The sequence below is a fragment of the Thalassophryne amazonica genome, chromosome 13, assembly GCF_902500255.1.
Source record: "Thalassophryne amazonica chromosome 13, fThaAma1.1, whole genome shotgun sequence".
NCBI lineage: Eukaryota > Metazoa > Chordata > Actinopteri > Batrachoidiformes > Batrachoididae > Thalassophryne > Thalassophryne amazonica.
The window spans coordinates 57,337,653-57,359,412 of record NC_047115.1 but is presented as its reverse complement, the minus strand read 5'-3'; the positions used below and the strand labels follow the sequence as shown (position 1 = coordinate 57,359,412).

Here is a 21,760-nt window from a genome sequence, read left to right as displayed (position 1 = left end):
GCTCTGCTTATTTTATACTGGGTCCTTCAAACGCTGGTCGGTTCTCCGGGCTGCGTCCGACACATAACAAGTGGCCCACCTTCTCGTCGATTTTTTCATTGTTTAGGAATGGCTCAGAGACTGCTGCTTTGTTTGATCAAATTTTTTCAAACCTGTAAGGCACAACTGAGTGGACACCATTCGATAAATTCAGCTAGTTTTTGGTAAAAATTTTAATGGCTGATGAGAGATTTTGGTCTGGTAGTGTCGCTTTAAGGACGGCCCACGGTGCCTGACGGCGATCTGCGCTTCGAGGCGGCAGCGTCTCGCCGTTTCAAGTTGAAAACTTCCACATTTCAGGCTCTGTTGACCCAGTAAGTCGTCAGAGAACAGAGAACTTTCAGAAGAAGTCGGCATGAGGAGTTTATTCGGACATTCCATTGTTAACGGACATTTTGTAATGAAAGAACGTGTGGGCAGAGTCGCATGTCGGGCCGGACCCGACCACGGGGGGTCGCGACAGGAAAAACACCTCCGTTGGAAACCTTAACGGGCAAGTTGGAACATGCCCAAGCTGTTAAACAATTTCTCAATTACTCACTTGTTGAAAGCCATCAAAAGCCGCCTGAATTTTACAAATGGTTTTCAACACGGAGGTGTTTTTCCTGTCACGGCGCACACAGATTTGCCGAGTCGTCACGGAAACGACTCGGCGAATTTGCGCGCATGTCTTTCATTAAAAAATGTCCTTAAACAGTGGAATGTCCGCATAAAGTCCTCATGCCGGCCTCTTCTGAATCTTCTCTGTTCTCTCACGACGTCCTGGGTGAATTAAGCCTTAAATTAGGATGTTTTCAGGTCGAAACAGGCCGACGACGGCGCCTGGAAGCGCTGCAGGATGTCCCGCTCCGTGGGAAGTCCTTACACCGACAGAAACACCCCATAATCTCTCATCAGCCGTTAAACTTTTCACCGAAAACCATCTTAATTTCTCAAATAGTGTCCACTCGGATATTCCTCACAGGTCCAGAAAAATTTTGATAAAGCAAGCGCGCCATCTCGAGCAGCGTGTGAAACAAAGGAATTCAGCCGAGAGGGCGGGACCACATCTCACTCAAGGCCTGCCCACAGGGAAATGACGTCACGACACTCGTGAAAAAACTCACGCATGCGCACGAGGGTTCAAGCATGATTGGTGTAATCGCACGTCATTCAAATCCATATAGTTAAAAAAATAAAATAAAAGGGTCGGTTTGTTATCTAATAGACCACGTGTGTATATATATATATATATATATAAAACTGTTTTGATTTTTTTTATTAATTATCTTCATCTTGTAATAATTATTTTTCATTTATTTATTATCCTTTACAATAAACAGTCAGTAACAATTTGCTTGGACTTTAAATCAATTTTACCTTTGGTTCTTGAAGTTCACAGCAATTTTCCATCTCCACCATATAAGGGTCACAGTAGATTATAATTTGCTTCAGTTCAACCTGTGGAAGAGAGTAACAGTCAATCCTCGAGCATCATGCAGTAGCTTTATCACTGTAATCTGCTATATACACTGACTAGTTGTCAAAGCTTCAGCAGATCTCACCTTGCAACAACTTTTGATATGGATATGGTTCTTTATGAAATGGCTGAGTGGATCCTTGTCATTTGATTGGTGCTTTGTATGTCACGTGACATGGATTATTCGTCCCATTTGTGTTGCGTTGCATTTAGTGTCCAATTTGGTTCCATTTAGGGTGCAAATTTGGTTCCATATGTTTTGTGCTATTGCACGCTGTGAACCCCGCCCAGTGGGGGTGCTGTTTAGCTAAACATGCAGCGTTTGTTTTGCTGACGGACAACGATTTGAACGAGCTAACTGACGGTGCAAATTCTACTAAAACACACACATGCATGCACGCACACACACACACACACACACACACAACAAATTCACTGCGCTGTAAGCCATCTGGAGGCATGAAGAGCTGTTAGGAGGAAGTTAGAATGAAAAGCTGGACTAATTTCTGACGTGATTTTTTTTCGCTGCACTGAGGAAGTACATAGTCTTTTTTTCCTCTTCTTCTTTTTTATTTTTGGAAGTACACCAAGTCGGTGTATGGCATCATGGACGACATCTTCAGGATTATTTTTGGACTGCTGTTTAAAGTTCGTGTTGAATTGTTGATGTCAAAGCAGCAGTGACGCACCAAAATGTAAGTCCCTTTTCTGTTGTTTATAAATTAATAAAATATCAAATGACAAGGATCTATTTTAGCTGTTATATAAAACAAATAATGAATGCTTTTACATTCTTTCAATGGAACGGATATTTTATTCAGTGAAAGCTGGAACACTGAACTCATAAACATCACAAACACATCAATACCAAATGCTCTAACTAACACTTGCTTGTTATTTCTGCATTATTTATATTTGCTTCAGCACAGCAGAACATGAACATTTGTGGTGCCATATGCAGTATTTTCAAGCATTTGTTGGTCACGGCTTTTTTTAGAAGTCAAAAATTCAAAACATGGTATCAGTTAATGTTGTTAATGTTAATAATATGTTAAACTAGTAACAAAACACACTGCTCTTAGAAGTCCATTTATTTAACCTTAAGGCTACCACTGGCCAGTTGTACATTACGGATGCTTGGTATTTTCACAGTGGGTGAAGAGAGGTGCAAATGATTTGTGGGCGTGCTCCAGTTTAATTTGCTGTCAAGGGGGTGCATACAAAGGGATTTGATTTATCATGTAAATTAGGTATGGGAGTGTTGTAATTTAAACATAATCAACCAATCAGACTGGCACCAGCCATTTACCTTTAAACTGGAGTGTGCCAGGCAGACAGAGCCATGCTATTGAGAAAGTGAACGCAAGTTAAAGGATCAGGACAGAGCTCTGTTATTTCAGTACAGTGACTATTAAACACCTGCATATGAATACATCACTGCAGGTGCCACTGCAGGCAATGATAGGTGCAGGCAGGCAAGCACAGAATATGTGCTGTGTAAGGCATATCTGAGTGTGACGCTCTTTAAATAAAAAACCCCTGCAGCTCTGGACTTTAAACCAGGTTTTTAATGGTTTAAGATGCAACCGTGTACTTGCGGCAGATGATACGAACACACTAGTGCTGTAAAAATTGCATCTGCATCTTGCGGAAAGTAACAATGAAATTGCAGTGCACTGTGCACCACTGTGTGTCGGGTGGAAGACTGAGACCTAAATGATGTTTTGCAGCTGTTTAAAACTTCATATTGGGTGACAAGAGCTAAATGAAAAAGGACCAGAAGCTGAGAATTTGTCTGTGTTGGCAAGCTTGACTGGAAACTCATCCAATCAAGCATCTTGCTACACTCATGTTTGATTATTATCCCCAAATGAAACAGGCTCATTTGGCTTTATTCATTTATGCACACCCCCTCAGTTTGGGAGACATCCCTTATTACAGCTCTGAGTGGAGTTCTCCACAGAAGCATAAATGCTATAACTCCCCTAAAAAATATTATGGGTTTTTTGTATTTTGGGACATGTCTGTGCATGTGTATAGCAGTAATAGAGAATTAATACATACAGTGAGGCAAATAAGTATTTAATCTACTGTAAATTTTGCAGGTTTTCCCACGTACAAAGAATGAAGAGGTCTATAATTTTTATTGTAGGTACACTTCAACTGTGACAGACAGAATCCAAAAAAAAAAAAAAATCAGAAAATCATATTGTATGATTTTTAAATAATTAATTTGCATTTTATTGCATGAAATAAGTATTTGATCCACTCGAAAAACAGACCTTAATATCTGGTAGAGAAACTTTTGTTTGCAATTAGGGAGGTCAGATGTTTCCTGTAGTTCTTGACCAAGTTTGCACACTGCAACAGGGATTTTGCTCCACTCTTCCATACAGATCTTCTCCAGATCTTTCCAAATATTTTCTATTGAGTTCAGGTCTGGAGACTGGCCAGGCCACTCCAGGACCTTGAAATGCTTCTTACAGAGCCCCTTCTTAGTTGCCCTGGCTGTGCGTTTGGGATCATTGTCATGCTGGAAGACCCAACCACGACCCATCTTCAAAGCTCTTACTGAGGGAAGGAGGTTGTTTGCCAAAATCTCACGATACATGACCCCATCCATCCTCCCTTCAATACGCTGCAGTCGTCCTGTCCCATTTACAGAAAAGCACCCCCAAAAATTATGTTTCCACCACCATGCTTCACAGTTGGGATGATGTTCTAGGGGTTGTTTTCATCCTCCAGTGGAGTTGATACCAAAAAGCTCTATTCTGGTCTCATCTGACCACATGACCTTCTCCCATGCCCCCTCTGGATCATCCAGATGGTCAATGGTGAACTTCAAACAGGCCTGGCCAAGTGCTGGCTTGAGCAGGGGGACCTTACTGCCCTGCAGGATTTTTAACCATGACGGCATCATGTGTTACCAATGTAATCTTTGTGACTGTGGTCCCAGCTCTCTTCAGGTCATTGACCAGGTTCTCCTGTGTAGTTCTGAGCTTTCTCAGAATCATTCTTATCCCACAAAGTGAGATCTTGCATGGAACCCCCCAGACTGAGAAAGACTGACAGTCATCTTGTGTTTCTTCTATTTTTCTATTAATTACGCCAACAGTTGTTGTCTTCTCACAAGCTGCTTGCCTGTTGCCCTGTAGTCCATCCCAGCCTTGTGCAGGTCTAAAATTTTGTCCCTGGTGTCCTTAGACAGCTCTTTGGTCTTGGCCATGGTAGTTTGGAGTGTGATTGATTGTGTGGACAGGTGTCATTTATACAGGTAACAAGTTCAAACAGGTGCAAGTAATACAGGTACAGAGTGCAGAATAGGAGGAGTTCTTAAAGAAAAATTAACACGTCTGTGAGAGCCAGAATTCGTGCTGGTTGGTAGGTGTTCAAATACTTATTTCACGCAATAAAATGCAAATTATTATTATTATTTAAAAATCATACAATGTGATTTTCTGGATTTTTTTTTTTTTTTTTTTTTTAGATTCTGTCTTTCACAGTTGAAGTGTGTCATGTATCATGTTAGTGTTGGGGTTTTTGTTTGTTCCCTTTTGTGGCTGGGTGGTTTGTGTTTGGGTTTTTTGGGTCTGTATGTCTCTTGGCTGCCTTCACTGTGCTTGGTGGGGGCGGTACTCGGTGAGTGGGTCACGCCCTGTTCTGGGCCTTTCTACACTTGTTTCCGGGAGTATTTAGACGCTACTAGTTGCACTAGGTGTTGCCTGATCGTTGTGCCCTGTGCCAGTGCTTCAAGCTCAGTACTACGTTTTGTTAAGCTGTCTCTTGGTGTTTTGACTGCCTGCCTGTGTTTTTGTCTACGCCTCTGCCTGATGTTTCGGATTTGGTTGCTCTTCTTGGACTGTCTGTTTGTGTACCGAACCTTGCTTAGTGCCTCAGTAAAAGCCTCTCTGAACCAGAACTGTTCCAGTGAGTCCTGCATTTGTCTCCTGCCTTCCTCGTCTGACAATCGTGATAGAACGATCAGGCCAACAATGGAGACAGCGGACTCGGATCCATTCCAGCAGGCCGTTCGCTTCCATAGCCGTCAGCTGGCCCAACAAGAAGACCGCATCACTGCTTTAAGCACCAATATAGCCAACCTGGCCACAAGACAGGACGCCTTCATGTCCTCTGTCAGCTCTCAGATCAACCAGCTCGTAACCTCTCTGACGCCACAGACACCGTCTGCCTCGGCAACCACCAACCAGCCACCGATGGGACCGAGTGCGGCCCTGCCGGTACCCACTGCTGCTCCTGATGTCTGCAATCAGCTATCTCAACCTGAACATTTCTCTGGTGAATCCGGAGACATCAAACCATTCCTAACACAATGTGACCTGCACTTTGAGTTGATGTCAGCCATGTTTCCATCCGACCGGGCGAAGATCGCCTTCATTATTACTCACCTCACCGGCCGGGCCGCGGCGTGGGCCTCGGCAGAGTGGAGCAGACAGTCCACGGCATGTAGTACTCTCCAGGCATTCCAGACCGCTCTCCGCCAAGTGTTCCAGCATACGTCACCAGGCCATGGAACCCGGCCACACTCCATGACGTGTTCTTTCAAGGCCTGTCCCCGCAGATCCAGGACCAGCTGATCGCCATCGACCTCCCGGAGCAACTCGATGAGCTAATCGCGTTAGCCATCCGCACCGATCGCTGGCTGGCGGATCGGCCCCGGCGGGACGTGCGAGCCTCGTCCCAGCACGCTGAGTCCGCTCTCCACGTCGGGTCCTCGGCGTCCTCCTCCAGCTCGCTCCCGGCTGCCGCTGATGAACCGATGCAGCTGGGACGAACCCAATTGACCATCGAGGAGTGGCAGCGTCAGAAAGACCAGGGCCTGTGTTTCTATTGTGGTCAGGCGGGGCATGTGGTCACGGAGTGCCATGCCAGGGGTGCCCCCGTGCGGCCACAACGGGTACGCCGGGTGAGTCAACATTCCATTCTTTCCGTCTCTCCCCGAAACATGGTCACTGCCAAGTTAATATCTAAGCATACGTCATGTTCTGTTCCGATTTTTGTCGACTCCGGTTCAGATGCTAATTTGATGCACTCCTCCCTCGCTAGGTCTTTGCACCTCAAACTTCACCGTCTTTCAAAACCGTTGGGTATACATGCCGTGGACGGTCACATACTGGGTCACATCATCCACCGCGCAGAGACCATTCAATTAATCATAGCCGGTACTCATTCCGAAACAATTAGTTTTCATGTCTTCGATGAAATGACTCACTCCGCCATTTTGGGGCATCCCTGGTTACGTAAACATTGTCCATACGTAAACTGGTCCGATGGGCAGATCACTTCCTGGGGTTCCGCTTGTACCGGGCGCTGTTTTGCTATGACCATCAGGGACGGCAAGGTCCCTAATCCTGAGTTGGCGGATGTGCCCGCGGAGTACCACGATATTGCCGACGTATTCAGCAAGGTCAAGGCAAAGTTACTGCCACCGCATCGTGCATACGACTGTGCCATTGAGTTATTGCCGGGCACGAGTCCCCCGCGGGGAAAACTGTTTTCTCTGACTGGTCCTGAACGTGTCGCTATGAACGACTACATCCGGGACTCTTTGGATGCCGGGTTGATCCGCCCATCGTCGTCTCCTGCGGGGGCGGGGTTCTTTTTCGTTGAAAAGAAGGATAAATCACTCCGTCCCTGCATCGACTATCGCGGGCTTAATGACATCACAGTAAAGAACCGTTATCCTCTGCCCCTAATTGCCTCCGCGTTCGACCTGCTAGAGGGCGCCAAACTCTTCACCAAACTCGATCTTCGTAATGCCTATCATTTAGTGCGAATCAGACAGGGTGATGAATGGAAGACCGCTTTTAACACCCCCACTGGCCATTATGAATAGCTAGTCATGCCTTTTGGTTTAACCAATGCTCCCGCAGTGTTTCAAAACCTGATTAATGATGTACTACAGGAATGTCTGGGAAAATTTGTGTTTGTGTACCTCGACGATATCCTGATCTTCTCCCCGGATGCGGAAACACATGCCGGTCATGTCCGTACAGTGCTTGAGACCCTATTACGCAATCAGTTGTACGTAAAGGCAGAAAAGTGTGAATTCCATAGGTCCTCAGTGACCTTTCTGGGATTCATCATATCGCCTGGGTCTATCCGGATGGACCCAGCCAAGATAGCCGCAGTGCGTGATTGGCCTGTACCTAAGAACTGCAAGGAAGTCCAGCGGTTTCTTGGTTTTGCCAACTTTTATCGGAAGTTCATCCGTAATTTCAGCTCGGTGGCCGCGCCTCTGCATAACAGCACGTCCATACACCGGCCCTTTTCCTGGACGCTGGACTGCGAGGAAGCTTTTCGAAGCCTGAAAAGACGGTTTACCACGGCCCCAGTGTTGCTCCTCCCCAACCCCGCTTTACAGTTTGTAGTCGAAGTTGACGCCTCCGACGTAGGGATCGGGGCCGTCTTATCCCAGATCCAACCCTCAGACCAGAAATTACATCCCTGTGCATTTTTGTCCCGAAAACTGACGCCGGCAGAGCGCAATTACCACATCGGAGACCGCGAACTGCTGGGGGTTAAGGTGGCCCTGGAAGAGTGGCGACACTGGTTGGAAGGGGCACAATTACCGTTTTTGGTATGGACCGACCATAAAAATCTAGAGTATCTCCGTTCTGCGAAACGACTCAATGCCAGACAGGCTAGATGGTCCATCTTTTTTAGCCGTTTCAACTTTGTGTTATCCTATCGACCGGGAACAAAGAACGGTAAACCCGACGCGCTCTCCCGTCGGGGCGAACCTGTGGCTGTACCGGCGGACCCAGGTCCGGTCTTGCCCGCGTCCTGCTTCCTGTCAGTCCTCACCTGGGACATAGAAACCAAGGTCCCGTCCGCAACGCGCGGTGACCCTGTGCCGCGGGACTGCCCTCCGGGGAGACTGTACGTCCCAGAGGCTCTTAGGGGGGAGGTGATAAGGTGGGCTCATAACAGCCGTTTTTCGTGTCATCCCGGAATTGGGAAGACAGCAACGATCATCCAGGGAAGATTTTGGTGGCCTCGGTTACTTCCCGACGTCACAGCTTATGTGGGGGCATGCATTGTCTGAGCTATGCACAAGTCAACCAACCGCTCACCGTCCAGCAAGCTCCACCCATTACCCGTCCCCACCCGACCGTGGTCACATATCTCGGTGGATTTCGTTACCGGGTTGCCGCCATCCAAGGGGCATACTGTTATTCTGTCAGTGGTGGACCGTCTGTCTAAAATGGCCCATTTCATACCGCTACCGAAACTCCCATCAGCTAAGGAAACTGCAGAGGCCCTGTTGCACCATGTGTTTAGATTACACGGTTTCCCGCAGGACATCGTGTCCGATCGTGGGCCACAGTTCGTTTCACACTTCTGGGGAGAGTTTTGTCGACTCCTGGGAGTCACCTCGAGTCTCACCTCCGGGTATCACCCTCAGGCGAATGGGCAGGCTGAGAGGGTCAATCAGGAATTGGAAAAGGGGTTACGTATCCTCGCCTCCCAGCACCCCGCTTCCTGGTCGTCACAATTAGTATGGGTAGAGCTCGCTCACAATAGTTTACCGTCTGCCTCCTCTGGTTACTCCCCAATGCACGTGTCGCATGGGTATCAACCTTCTTTGTTCTATCCTACAGTCTTAACCACCCGGGTGCCTTCGGCCCTTTCCTTAATCCGTCATTGTCGTCTAATCTGGGAGCGGGCCCGACGAACATTACTGCGCTCTTCAGCGATCTACAAGGCTGCTGCCGACAGGAAAAGGACCCTAGAACCACATTACTCCCCGGGACAGCGGGTTTGGCTCTCCACCCGGCACCTTTCCCTCCGTGGTCTGCCACGGAAACTTGCTCCTCGGTTCGTGGGGCCGTTCCCCATCACGAGGGTGATCACTCCGGTCTCTGTACGCCTTCGTCTGCCCCGGACTATGAAGATACATCCCACCTTCCACGTCAGCCAGGTCAAGCCTGCTCGGTCCTGTGTCTTGTGCCCTCCGGCCATTCCCCCGCGTCCCGCCCGGTTTGTGGCCGGGGGCCCGGTTTTTACTGTGCGCCGCCTTGTCGGGTCCCGGCGGCGTGGGCGGGGGGTGCAGTACTTGGTGGACTGGGAGGGTTACGGACCTGAAGGACGCTCATGGATTCCTTCTCGTTTCGTTTTGGATCCTGGACTGATCGCGGACTTCCATGCTCGGCATCCTGGGTTCCCCGGGCCGTCAGGTGCCGGCCGTTGAGCGGGGGGTCCTGTCATGTATCATGTTAGTGTTGGGGTTTTTGTTTGTTCCCTTTTGTGGCTGGGTGGTTTGTGTTTGGGTTTTTTGGGTCTGTATGTCTCTTGGCTGCCTTCACTGTGCTTGGTGGGGGCGGTACTCGGTGAGTGGGTCACGCCCTGTTCTGGGCCTTTCTACACTTGTTTCCGGGAGTATTTAGACGCTACTAGTTGCACTACGTGTTGCCTGATCGTTGTGCCCTGTGCCAGTGCTTCAAGCTCAGTACTACGTTTTGTTAAGCTGTCTCTTGGTGTTTTGACTGCCTGCCTGTGTTTTTGTCTACGCCTATGATTTGGTTGCTCTTCTTGGACTGTCTGTTTGTGTACCGAACCTTGCTTAGCGCCTCAGTAAAAGCCTCTCTGAACCAGAACTGTTCCAGTGAGTCCTGCATTTGTCTCCTGCCTTCCTCGTCTGACAATCGTGATAAAGTGTACCTAAAATAAAAATGACAGACCTCTCCATTCTTTCTAGGTGGGAAAACGTGCAAAATCGACAATGGATCAAATGCTTATTTGCCTCCCTGTATATATATATATATATATATATATATATATACCTCTAAAGTCTTATTTAAAAGAAATGTGTAATAAAGCAAATATGCTCCAATAAAATAGTATATGCTGTGTAAATTTAGCTGAGCTCAAATAAAAATTCAAAGTATCAAATATCTGTTAAATTAAATCTGCTTTTATCAGTCTTGAACATACATCTACAGGCCGGCCGTCCTCCATCCGTGTAGCGATGAGTGTCTGTCCACCATAGTTAAGGCTGTCCTTGTCATCAGTCAGCCGTCTTTCTATAAGCCGACAGTCCATGTAAACAGAGACTATGTTGCTCTGCACAGAAATGCCCAGCTTGTGCCACTGACGATCAAAGAGAGTGTGAAGGTCACGGCGCTTAAAAGTGTAGCGGAGAACACTCTTTAGTAGACTCCGGCATGAAAACTCCACCACTTTTTTGCCACCATCAACCACAACTGACACCTGATGAGAGAGAGAGAGAGAGAGAGAGAGAGAGAGAGAGAGAGAGAGAGAGAAAGAGAGAGAGAGAGAAAAAGACATTAAAAAACAGTTTTCTTCACAAACAAACATAATCTTTTAGGCTGTCTTTTGATATCAAGCTTCAACATGATATGAAAACAGTGACTGTGACCTACCTGAGTGTCACCTGATTGGTCTAATATCTGCCAAAGATACCAGCGGCCTTTTTTTGTAGTTCTTCTTACTCTGAATACAGTTACCAGAGAGTATTCATTTGAAAATCCATTTGGAAATATTAATCTGGGGGCAAGGAAAAAAAATGTTACGCAGTTAATAAATTAAATCAATAATTATAAAATGTAACAAGAGGACAATCAGAGAGTGCACACTTCTGTCAAAGCTGATAGTTCCTTCTCCCATCACATATATGTTTTTCAAAAGTATTTATGCTATGTTTAATCCTCACAGTTTATTTCATTTTATTATTTATTTATTTATTGTGGAAAATGTTTGAAATATGAAAAGAAATGGGTGTCACAGTAGCTTTGTGGTTAGCACTTTTGCCTTACAGCAGAAAGGTCGTGGGATCGTTTCCTGCCCTTTCTGTGTGGAGTTTGCATGTTCACCCCGTGTTTGTGTAGGTTCCCTCCGGGTGCTCCGGCGTACTCCCACATCCAAAGACATGCAGGTTAGGTGGATTGGAAACTGCACACTGTCTGTCTGTGAGTGTGAATGTGTTTTTGTATATGTACGTGGCCTTGCGACAGACTGGCGTTCTGTCCTGGGTGTTCCTCCACCTCACGTCCTGTGACTGCTGGGATAGGCTCCAGCCCGCTCTGATCCTTTATAGAATTAAGTGTGGATAGATAATGGATGGAAAAAATATCTCAAAATCCAAAATGATTGGAAATTCTAGGTTTTCTTTCTTGTCCCATGCCCGATGCTTCACCAAGTTTCATAAAAATTGGTTCAACAAGTTTTCACAAATCAAAAATAACAAAAGCTGAAGCTGTCCTGACCTAATCTACTTCTTCAAAAATCGGCCTCACAGTTTCAATAAAGCTGTACGGCCTCTGGGTTTTATAAAATTTAAGTCATAAAAAGATTTTTCTTTGCCACCACTATAATTTTATACCATAGCATTTAAATTAGAGATTCATACTATGATATCACCTATATGATCAAAATTCACGCTGTTTTGAAACAATTTAGAATTTCTCCCCCTGAAGGGGAGATTTTCAAGTGAACAGACAACTTGACCTACATTTGGTAGTAACGCCAGATCACATGGGGGCTTCACCTAACCTGAGGGATGCTGGGAAGAACACTGTGACTGCAAATCGCAAATAAACACTTTTTAATCTAAAAACACTGTTTTTGAAACAACATAACATCTCTGAAGTAATTTACAAGACATCTCACAGATGTTAGCATGCATGCCCCGGAAACGTGCATCAAAAGTGGGTCAGGTCACGTGTAATCTGAAAACTTTGCATATGTGCGCACATGCTTCCTCATGTAGTTCATCTGCATGATGTCATAAGGAGGAAAAGAAAATATTCACCATGGAATAAATATGGTCCCTTCATTACAATGAACTGTAATTTTGCAACATGTTATAAAAATGAACCAACACTGTCATGCTTGGCTTTTGGGAGAAACTAAATTTTGTCAGTTTTGGGAAAAATTAAAATTAAAATTAAAATAAAAATCAAAAAAAAATCAAAACAAAACAAACAAACAATCTGCCTTGTTTTCTGTTCGAGTGCAAAATTTGATGTTTTTCTTTGGTGCATGCCCCATCACGACACATTTCATGAAACCCCGATCAGCGGTTACTGAGATTATGACAAAAATGTTGAAAAATGTCCTACAATTTTAAAAGAAAGGTTTTAAAAAAATTTTGCATTGTTATCTGATGTAATCGCAAATGTAATGTTATTCCTTGGCTTATGACCCATACGTTCATCAAGATATGTGAAAATTAGCACAGCATTTCCTGACAAAAAAAAAAACTCATGTAATGTTAAATAATGTTAAATCATGAAAAGAATTTGCTGGATCTGCCCTGTTATCAGACCCACTCCAAAATGCGGTTCCCTGATTTATGCCCTACATGTCCACCAAGTTCTATGAAAGTCGGTACGGCAGATTGTGAGTAATCCTGCTTCCAGTCAAACAAACAAACATACATTAGCTTCTCTGTGAACTTAATAAAAAAAATCAGACACAGTAAAAATCAAATTTCTCAACATTGCAATATTGATTGAAAAGTCTTTCAAAGGTTTCACTGGACCAAACAATCGCCAAGTCACTCAACATCAGGGAATCAATGAAGCTTTTAAAAATTTCCCTGCTGCAGGATGACGTTCCCATAAATAAGGCTGACAGACATGACTCCATTTAGCTTGATGCACTTCATACTGGCCCTCTTGTCATTCGAATAATGAAAACATATGTGGAAATTGATGCAAAACCAAAGAAACCAATCGGTTGTCTCACTGTTGACACTGCTGAGGTTTATGTGGTTGACCACAGCTGCTGAAGCTCATCACCACAATGAGCAACAACAGTGTGTTCACACACACACACACACACACACACACACACACACACACACACACACACACACACACACACACACACACACACACACACACACACACACACACACACACACACACACAGTGTCTTACAGTGAGAATATATCAGAAGATGCAACATCATTTTTCACATTGTAGCACCTTCCATATAAATTACAGCTAATTTTATTCACCCTGGAAAAAAAATTAAAAAGAGAAAGAAAGCAAAATCACAGCAACATAAATACTATCACCCTATCGCAAACACCACATCAAGATTAACAATCTAAAGCAGCAATAGTAAACATAATAAATCAAGATCAGTGAAAATAATAATAATGCAATGATAAGGTTGTTGGGAAGGCAGAGTAAAGCCTGGGGGAGGAAGAGAGAGAGCTTTTTTCAGACAGGTTAGAAATTAGTTTTCACTCCAATATATCATCTTCTGTTCTCTACGAGCCTTGCACCTTCTTCTGCTGTGTGTCCATTGAATTCTCTGAGATTTGGTATAAATGGAACATGACTAAAATGAAAACACACGCATGAGATCAAGCTTACGGAAAATCGCACACTCCCGCAAAACTGCGAGTGGGACCGGGAAGGTTATTTGTGGCCTAAAGGCAGAAGGACTATTTTAGCTGCAATGCAACACAAAAATGACACTGCAATTTATAAAAGTGTGGATTTATAATGTATTTCAAAATGTCCTTGTGTAATATTTCCATGTTGCTACATTACTCCTTGGAGCAAATAAGGTGCACGTGATGATCTTGTAAGTGAGCAGGAATAATATAAAAGAAAAAAAAAATGACGTGGTACATTATGAGTGTTAGGGAGTAAAAACAGGCTTATTTGCTGGTGATCATAGCCTACGTTACAAAGTCTGATCTTATTTCAAATAAGGTCTGTCCATAATGTGCCACATTTGATCTCTAAGAACTCTGTAAAATGTGAGAACTTACAATCCAAAATCAGAAAAACTCATTACAGCAAGGAAAATGCTAATTAAAAAATAAACCTGCACTGACTCTCACCTATACTTATGTTTCATTGCATGCTATATTTTGTGTGGTCAGGTTCATTTAATTTGTTAATATACATCCATTCCTACGTCAGGCATGTAAATCTTTCCAATAAATTATGTCAGTAGGTGACTGTAATCATAATTTGGTACTAAAGCAGAACTCACAAAAGGTGAGTCTCTGAGGAGCAAAGATAGACAGAGGAGCTCCAGTTTGTTAACAAATGCATGAGAAAATTATTGAAATGTGCAAAAACAATGTTCCTCAAACAAAGATGGGAAGGGATTTGCATATTTCTCACTCAACAGTGTATAATATCATTAAGCAATTCATGGAGTCTGGAGGAAATTCAATTCAGCACAAGCCTAAGCTTAACACTCGTGATCTCTGAATCCTCAGACAGCTCTGCATCAAGAACAGTCAGTCATCAATAGCTGATATAACCACAGGGACAATGGATTACTTTGGGAAACCTTTGTAAAGTACAACAATAGAGAGTTATATTCACAAATGTCACTTAAAACTTTCCTATGCAAAAAAGAAGCCTCATGTTAGTCTTGTCCAGAAGCAGCTTCGACCTCTCAGGGCTTGGAGGCATCTGAGTTGGACCCTCACACAGTAGAAATGTGTATTGTGGTCAGACAAATCAGTTTTCCAGATGTTTTTCGGAACACATAGACACCATGTGCTCTGTACCAAAGACAAAAAGGACCATCCAGATTGTTATGAGCAACAAGTCCAAAAACCAGGGTCTGTCATGGTATGGGGTTTTGTCAGTGTCCTTGGCGAAAGCAATTTACACTTCTGTGATGGCAGCTTTAATGGAGAAAAGTACAATGAGATTTTAGAGCAAGAGACAGTATGCTGCCTTCAAGAGGACAGCTTTTCTAAGGATGTTCATGCATTTTTCAACATAATGCAAAACCATATTCTGCACACATTACAACGACGTGGCTGCAGATGAACATGATATGGTCACTGGGATAGCCTGCCTGCAGTCTTGACCTGTTCCCCTCCCCAAAAAATGCATGGAGGATTTGGAAACAAACATGCAACAATGTAAACTCAGTACTGTTGCACACCTTAAGACTTGTTTCAGGATGAACAGGACAAAATAGTAACAAATGAAATGCTCCATCACTTGGTATCCTCAATGCCAAAATATCTTTGAAGTGTTGTGAGAAGGAATGGAAATATTATAAAGTGGTAAATGCTTTAGCATCCCAACTATTTTTGGAATGTGTGCATGAAATGCAGGAATCGATGTATATGTAACTTTGCATGTATATAAAGGATGTTGACTATACAAAACATGAAATATCCTGGCTTCATACTCTGCAATGAATAAAAGTCCAAATAAATGGATGAAGCACTGTTTTTTGTTTGTTTGTTGGTTGCCACTTGCATCTTCCATACATTTTGAGGAATTTTGAGGAATCCAGTGACCTCACACCATTTACATTTACTTAACTCAAATATGTCAAACATTAAACCTATTCCGATGATTTGAAAGAAATTAAATTTATTTTTAACAAAAGAAAATAGACTGAATCTAGGCTAGCCTTCGATATTCCATCCAGCAAACTGTAACTGCTATTTCACATCTTCTTGTTGAGAAAATCCTTCTCTGTTCCACTCTACCATGAAGCTGTATAACTGGGAATGCAGCAGACAAAAAAGTTGCACTTTGCACAGTTTCTCCAGTTACAGCCACAGAAAAGTGTAACTTCTTCAGAGCAATCATGGGTGTCTTTTTGGCTTCCCTTATGAGTCTCCTTCTTGCACAGTCAGTTTCTGAGAACTGTCTCCTTCAAAAAAATGATAGCATTTGTTTTGTTTGTATTTCATAATGATTCATGGAATTTAAAAAGTTTGGATTCAAAAAGTATCTGACCCAATCCCACAGAAACAAATGAAATGTGCAAGTTGCCATTTGGTGGGGAGGTGCAGGGAACCTTCTTGGGCAAGCATACTATCATGTCATGTTTACTATAAGATGACAGAACGACTTGAGCAAAGGTATTGCATCAAAATTTGCTAAAATCTTGATGATACCCAAAGAGAAACCAGTCACAGGATTCAACACGCTTTTGGCAATAATGACGTGAGCATAATGCAAATAAAATAGTGCTTCAAATACTGCTTAATACTGCTTCAAAAATGGGCAAACATCAGTGGAGAGTGACACACGTTCTGGTTGGCTATTGACAAGCCAAAAAAACCAAGTGATTGACAGAATATCAAGTTTGGTCACGGAATGAATGGCTGTTTTTTCAACATCCAAGAACTTGCAGATGAGGTGGGGATAAGTGTAGCGGCTGCACTCTGCGTTGTGTTGTTATGACTCCGCCCATTCGCTCCCCTCGGGACGCGAACTCACGATCTCCGGCATGGGAGTCGGACTCTCTAACCAGAAGGCTAAAACCCAGGGCTCTGGCCTTGTGACCAGAGAATCCTTTTGAGCTGTTGGGAGTGAGGTTTACTAACTACATCTGCACAGCGACACCTGCTGGCCTCCGTTACACTCACCCCCCTAAACTCACTCCCATCCGGGTCACGGCACCATTGTAGTGGCTGCACTCTGCGTTGTGTTGTTATGACTCCGCCCATTCACTCCCCTCGGGACGCGAACTCACGATCTCCGGCATGGGAGTCGGACTCTCTAACCAGAAGGCTAAAACCCAGTGCTCTGGCCTTGTGACCAGAGAATCCTTTTAAGCTATTGGGAGTGAGGTTTACTAACTACATCTGTACAGCGACACCTGCTGGCCTCCGTTACATAAGCACAGGTTCGAGACATTCCATTTTGACGAAGGAGTGTCAGCAAAATTCTTGCTGAAGGTGTTAAAGGTGGAGCAGAAGCAATTCTTTCTGGAAGTCTTGCAGGACATGCTAAAATGCACAAACAGCGGGCAAGAGTTCCTTATCACCGTTAATGAAACATAGGTTCATTGATACACCCAGAAACCAAATTTTAGTCATCGCAATGGAAACATCCAACAACATGAGTATGCACCAGAAGGCCAAAGCATTAATAACAAGGATTATTAGGAGGTCCTATGTTGCTTTCATGATGCTGTGCGCTGCAAAAGACCAGCTCTGTGGGTGGCAAAAAGTTGGCAGCTCCATCATGACAGTGTACCCACCCATTCTGCTCAGCTGAGTCAGCCTTTTCTGACCAAACACGACATTCCGGTGATTTGTCAGGCTCCCTACTCTCCTGACATGGCTTCCTCTGATTTTTGGCTATTCCCCAAGACCAAAACATCACTAAGGACCCCGTCACATTAGAGCATGAATGTCATACAAGTCACACAAATTGGAAAAACAAACAGAATTCAAGCAGCATTTGTACGGGACAGACATTCGTACCGTTGTGTATAAATACTCACAATGTGGTACCAAGCCGGCTCAAATGATTTGCGAAAATCGGAGTGCAGCAGCACCTGAATCAAGGTCAACTACCCAGAGTGCAGATCGAATGTGGACATAAACCTTCCCCAACAAAAAAAAATAAAAACAGAATAAAATAAAAAAAAAGACAAGGAATAAAAACAACACAGCACAAAGCCCCATAATGTCGGCACCTAAGGTCTGAGTGGAAAGCAAGGTGTGTGTGTGTGTGGGGGGGGGGGGGGGGGCATGAGCTGTGGTCTGCTCTTTTGAAGGCTTACTGTCTCACACTGCTGGGTGTCACACTCGCATCATATTAAAGATATGAAATACTGTTCTTAACCCACCCATGGCATTGAGCAGAGATGCTGACGGGAAGATTATTATCAGCTTTAGGGTGCTGGCAGGATCAGTTTGTCCAACACCTTCCAGCTGAGCTGCAATTATGAGCCACGTGGACATGTTAACATGTTTTGCGCTGCAGAGGGTTTTTCCCAAGAAAAGGTGAAGAAAGGCAACACCAAGGAGGTGCACACGTTGCAGCAGAACATGACAAACTGCAAATTCAACGTCAACTCCTTCGGCCAGAAGGACAGATGGTGCTCCACCAGTCTGTCATTGATGGGAACCTGGAGCTGGTAAAACTGCTGGTGACATTTGATGCAGATATCTGACTGGCCAAAAGGGAAGGGTGGAGAACAATCATTTATAACTACACAGATTTAAGGGTAAAAAAAAAAAAACAACTTTGCAAGCATCACCACCACCATCCACTGCAAAGAAACCAAATCCAGCGCTCTTTGCACTCTAGAATCCAAGACGCAGTGCTGCTTTTATGCAGCGCTTCTCCGTGAAAATTTCAAATAAAATAAATAAAACGAAACAGCCATGCTGGCCAGTTTTGTCGGTACTGAGGTTATCCCCTTAAGTGTGTGTTAACACTGATTGTGCGCTCCACTCCACTGTGTGTATGTGTGTGTGTGTCAGCGTGTGCACATTTGGATTCCAGAGTGCAGATGGCCTCCTTTTCACCCTCCTCAGTCCTCTCTTCCTCAGCGGGGGCACAGATTCAACCTGTCATCTTTTATTTTCTTGTCTTTTAATCTTGTTTTATGTCACAGGCAAACACGGAATGTAATGCTCAGCGTCACAGTGACAGCCCGGTCAGCTGGCTCTGAGACACAGTGACTCACTGTGCAGCTCACCTGACCGGGCTGTTGTCATGTCATGCCCTCTCATGAGTTACATAATGTATGTAACTCTGATGACCATCGTAGCTATAACACCGCGTGCAGCTGCACGGTGCCCTGCCCCACAGTGAGTCAAAAGCTCTGTGTGGTGCGCCTCTTACGTCCATAATGAGCATGATATTTTTATTTTTTTATTTCTTTATTAAAAAATATTACAGATCCACCTCATGTGTCACAGGATTTATCTCTATTATTGTGTTTCCATGGCTGATAGACCCCATCCACATGGCTGCAGTGTACGTCAGCATGTTACAGAGACGTGCTGAATGCACAGCGCCTGTGATCGAGGTATAATGTCCAGGTTGAGCATATAATCACATATCCATTGTCAGTCGACCTCATGTGTCATAGGATGTACCCGTATTATCATGTTATCATGGCTGTTAGATGCTGCCCACACAGCCGCAGTGTGTGTTACACTGACACACAGCACCTGTGATTGCGGTTTAACATCCAGAATGAGCTTGTAATCACACATCCATTGTCAGTCTACCTCATGTCAGAGGATGTACCTGTATTATCATTTTTTTACACATGCTTTATGCAGATAAGATATGTGTATCATACAAGCAAAAGAACAGAATGACTGTTTATCTGTGGAAGTGAAAATGTAGCCTTAAAAACTTAATTTTGTTTGCCGAATGATGGCAATACATGAAAATATTAAGTTCCACAACAAGGAGAATTATTACTATTCACTAATGTTTTTTAGTTTAACATGAATCATCAAGTTTATATATATATATATATATATATATATATATATATATATATATATATATATATATATATATATATATATATATATAGTTAGTTAGTTAGTTGTAATTACTTGAGTTAACTATACTTAGTTGGTTTAAGGTAATCAGTTTCCTTCATCTTTTAGAGTTAAATTAACTAATCATGTTTTACAGGTTGAAAAATGGCTTTGGTTTGAATTTTGTTTTTCTGCAAATTATTCAACATCCCAAAGGAATCCAAAAAACTGTTTCTATTTTGAACAAAAAAAAGAACAACAAAAAAGTTTCTATTTCTGTATGTTTCTATTTTTTTTCCAAATCTAAAACAAACAAACAAACAAACAAAAAAAAATTACAGAAGAAACTGTTTCCAAAGGTTACTAATTTTGAAAATCCAAAACAACAGCTATAATGAGCTTTGAAAACATTTGATTCCTCATTTCACAAGGTTTCTCTTTTTCTTTTCTTTTTTTTTTTTTTACAAACTAAGGAACCTGACTGAGGTCTGTTACAGAGCAAGCAACAATGAGTTTAAACATCCTCTTGAGCTTAATATATAGCGTGTCTCAAAAAATGTACCCAAAAGTACGCTGAAATATGAATACCAGGAAATGGTTTTCCTAGGAAATAATGGTGTTTTTCTCATTTCAGGAACCCTAAAGTTTGTTCTGCAAGACATTAAATTCCAGGAAAATTGCTGTAGTTGACCCTAATTCAGAGAACAAAAATCACTGAGTTCTGTGCAACACATCCTAAGGGCTGACTTACATCTTTTTCTATAAAAAATTCAGTCTGAGAGCGAACTAACTCCCCAGCAAATGGCAAGGAGACTCAAATTTACTAGGAGGTTTTCTGGAAAACTAGAGACAAATGATTTGTTTCTCAGGAAACTTCAGACGAGGAGGTTACATTGATTATGTGGTATAAAAGATAAAGGGTTAAAACATCAGAAAGGAAAGACTGAACTAAAAACTGTGCAGTGGGGAGAAAAATTACATGCTTCAACCACATGGTCATGTAGAAAATGTCTGATAATACTGATTGATTTCTTTGTGCTGTCAAAATACTTTTGGGTACATTTTTTGAGACACCCTGTATATATAAACCATAAATCACGGGGCTGGGGTGAGTAAAAAAAATTAAAAGCACCATGTGAGTGACTAGGTCAGTGGCTGGCATAAACATTTCAATTAATTCCAGTTTCTTTCAGGTACAAATGTAAGTGTTCTGGAAAATATCACCACTGGTGAAATGTGTCTTCGGCCTACAACATTAGTTGGCTAAAAGTAGGCCTTGTGCAATCAATCACAATAGTTTGAAAGTATGTCACAGCAACACTACTGATCTTGCCGAGTATCTCCCGGAAGCGGCTTTAGTGTCCTGGTTTGCATGAAATCCTATCCAGGAGGATTTCTCTTAAATGAGCCAGTGGCTTCAAGTTGCTGTTGCGGAAACAATCAAACCTCAAATGTTAGTCCAGCTGGCACATGTCCCCTTCACTGACACCCAATAATCTGACAGATCAGAGTGGAATCAGAAATGCTAATTTCACCGCAAGAAGAAATGTTGGTCCTATCGTGGACGAGTAACTTCAACATGTCCGCGCTGCACTACACAAGACTGCTATTCATTGAGCCATATCACATAAACAGAATTACTTCCAGCAAGCAAACATTAAACAAATGAGTGTGCATGTGTGCAAGGGGGCTGTGTAGGAATATTATGATGTCATTGTTTCAAAGTGATTGCTTCTTTGTATTATGATACACCAGTTTGTGTGGACTGGGCAAAAATAATCACATTTACCAAAATATGTGCACTGCAGCCACAAAATACATATATATATATATATATATATATATATATATATATATATATATATATATATATATATATATATATATATATATATATATATATATATATATGTATATATATATATATATATATATATATATATATATAATATATTATATAATGTTCATGTTTATTCATTTTTAATCTTGATTTGGATGTACAGTACATTGACAACACATGTTAGAGACAC

At 43.0% G+C, this 21,760-nt stretch overlaps 1 protein-coding gene across 2 annotated transcripts in view; it reads right to left on the bottom strand.

Moving 5' to 3' along the window:
• LOC117523206 (collagen alpha-1(XIX) chain) overlaps positions 1–21,760 on the bottom strand; it is a 100,486-nt gene that overhangs the window by 60,822 nt on the left and 17,904 nt on the right. For both annotated transcript variants that reach the window (XM_034184658.1, XM_034184657.1), the window contains 3 exons: positions 10,903–11,026; positions 10,454–10,729; positions 1,399–1,479 (listed from right to left, as the gene is read on the bottom strand). In XM_034184658.1, the coding sequence (XP_034040549.1) occupies positions 1,399–1,479; positions 10,454–10,729; positions 10,903–11,026 (481 nt within the window). The remainder of the gene's footprint in view (positions 1–1,398; positions 1,480–10,453; positions 10,730–10,902; positions 11,027–21,760) is intronic.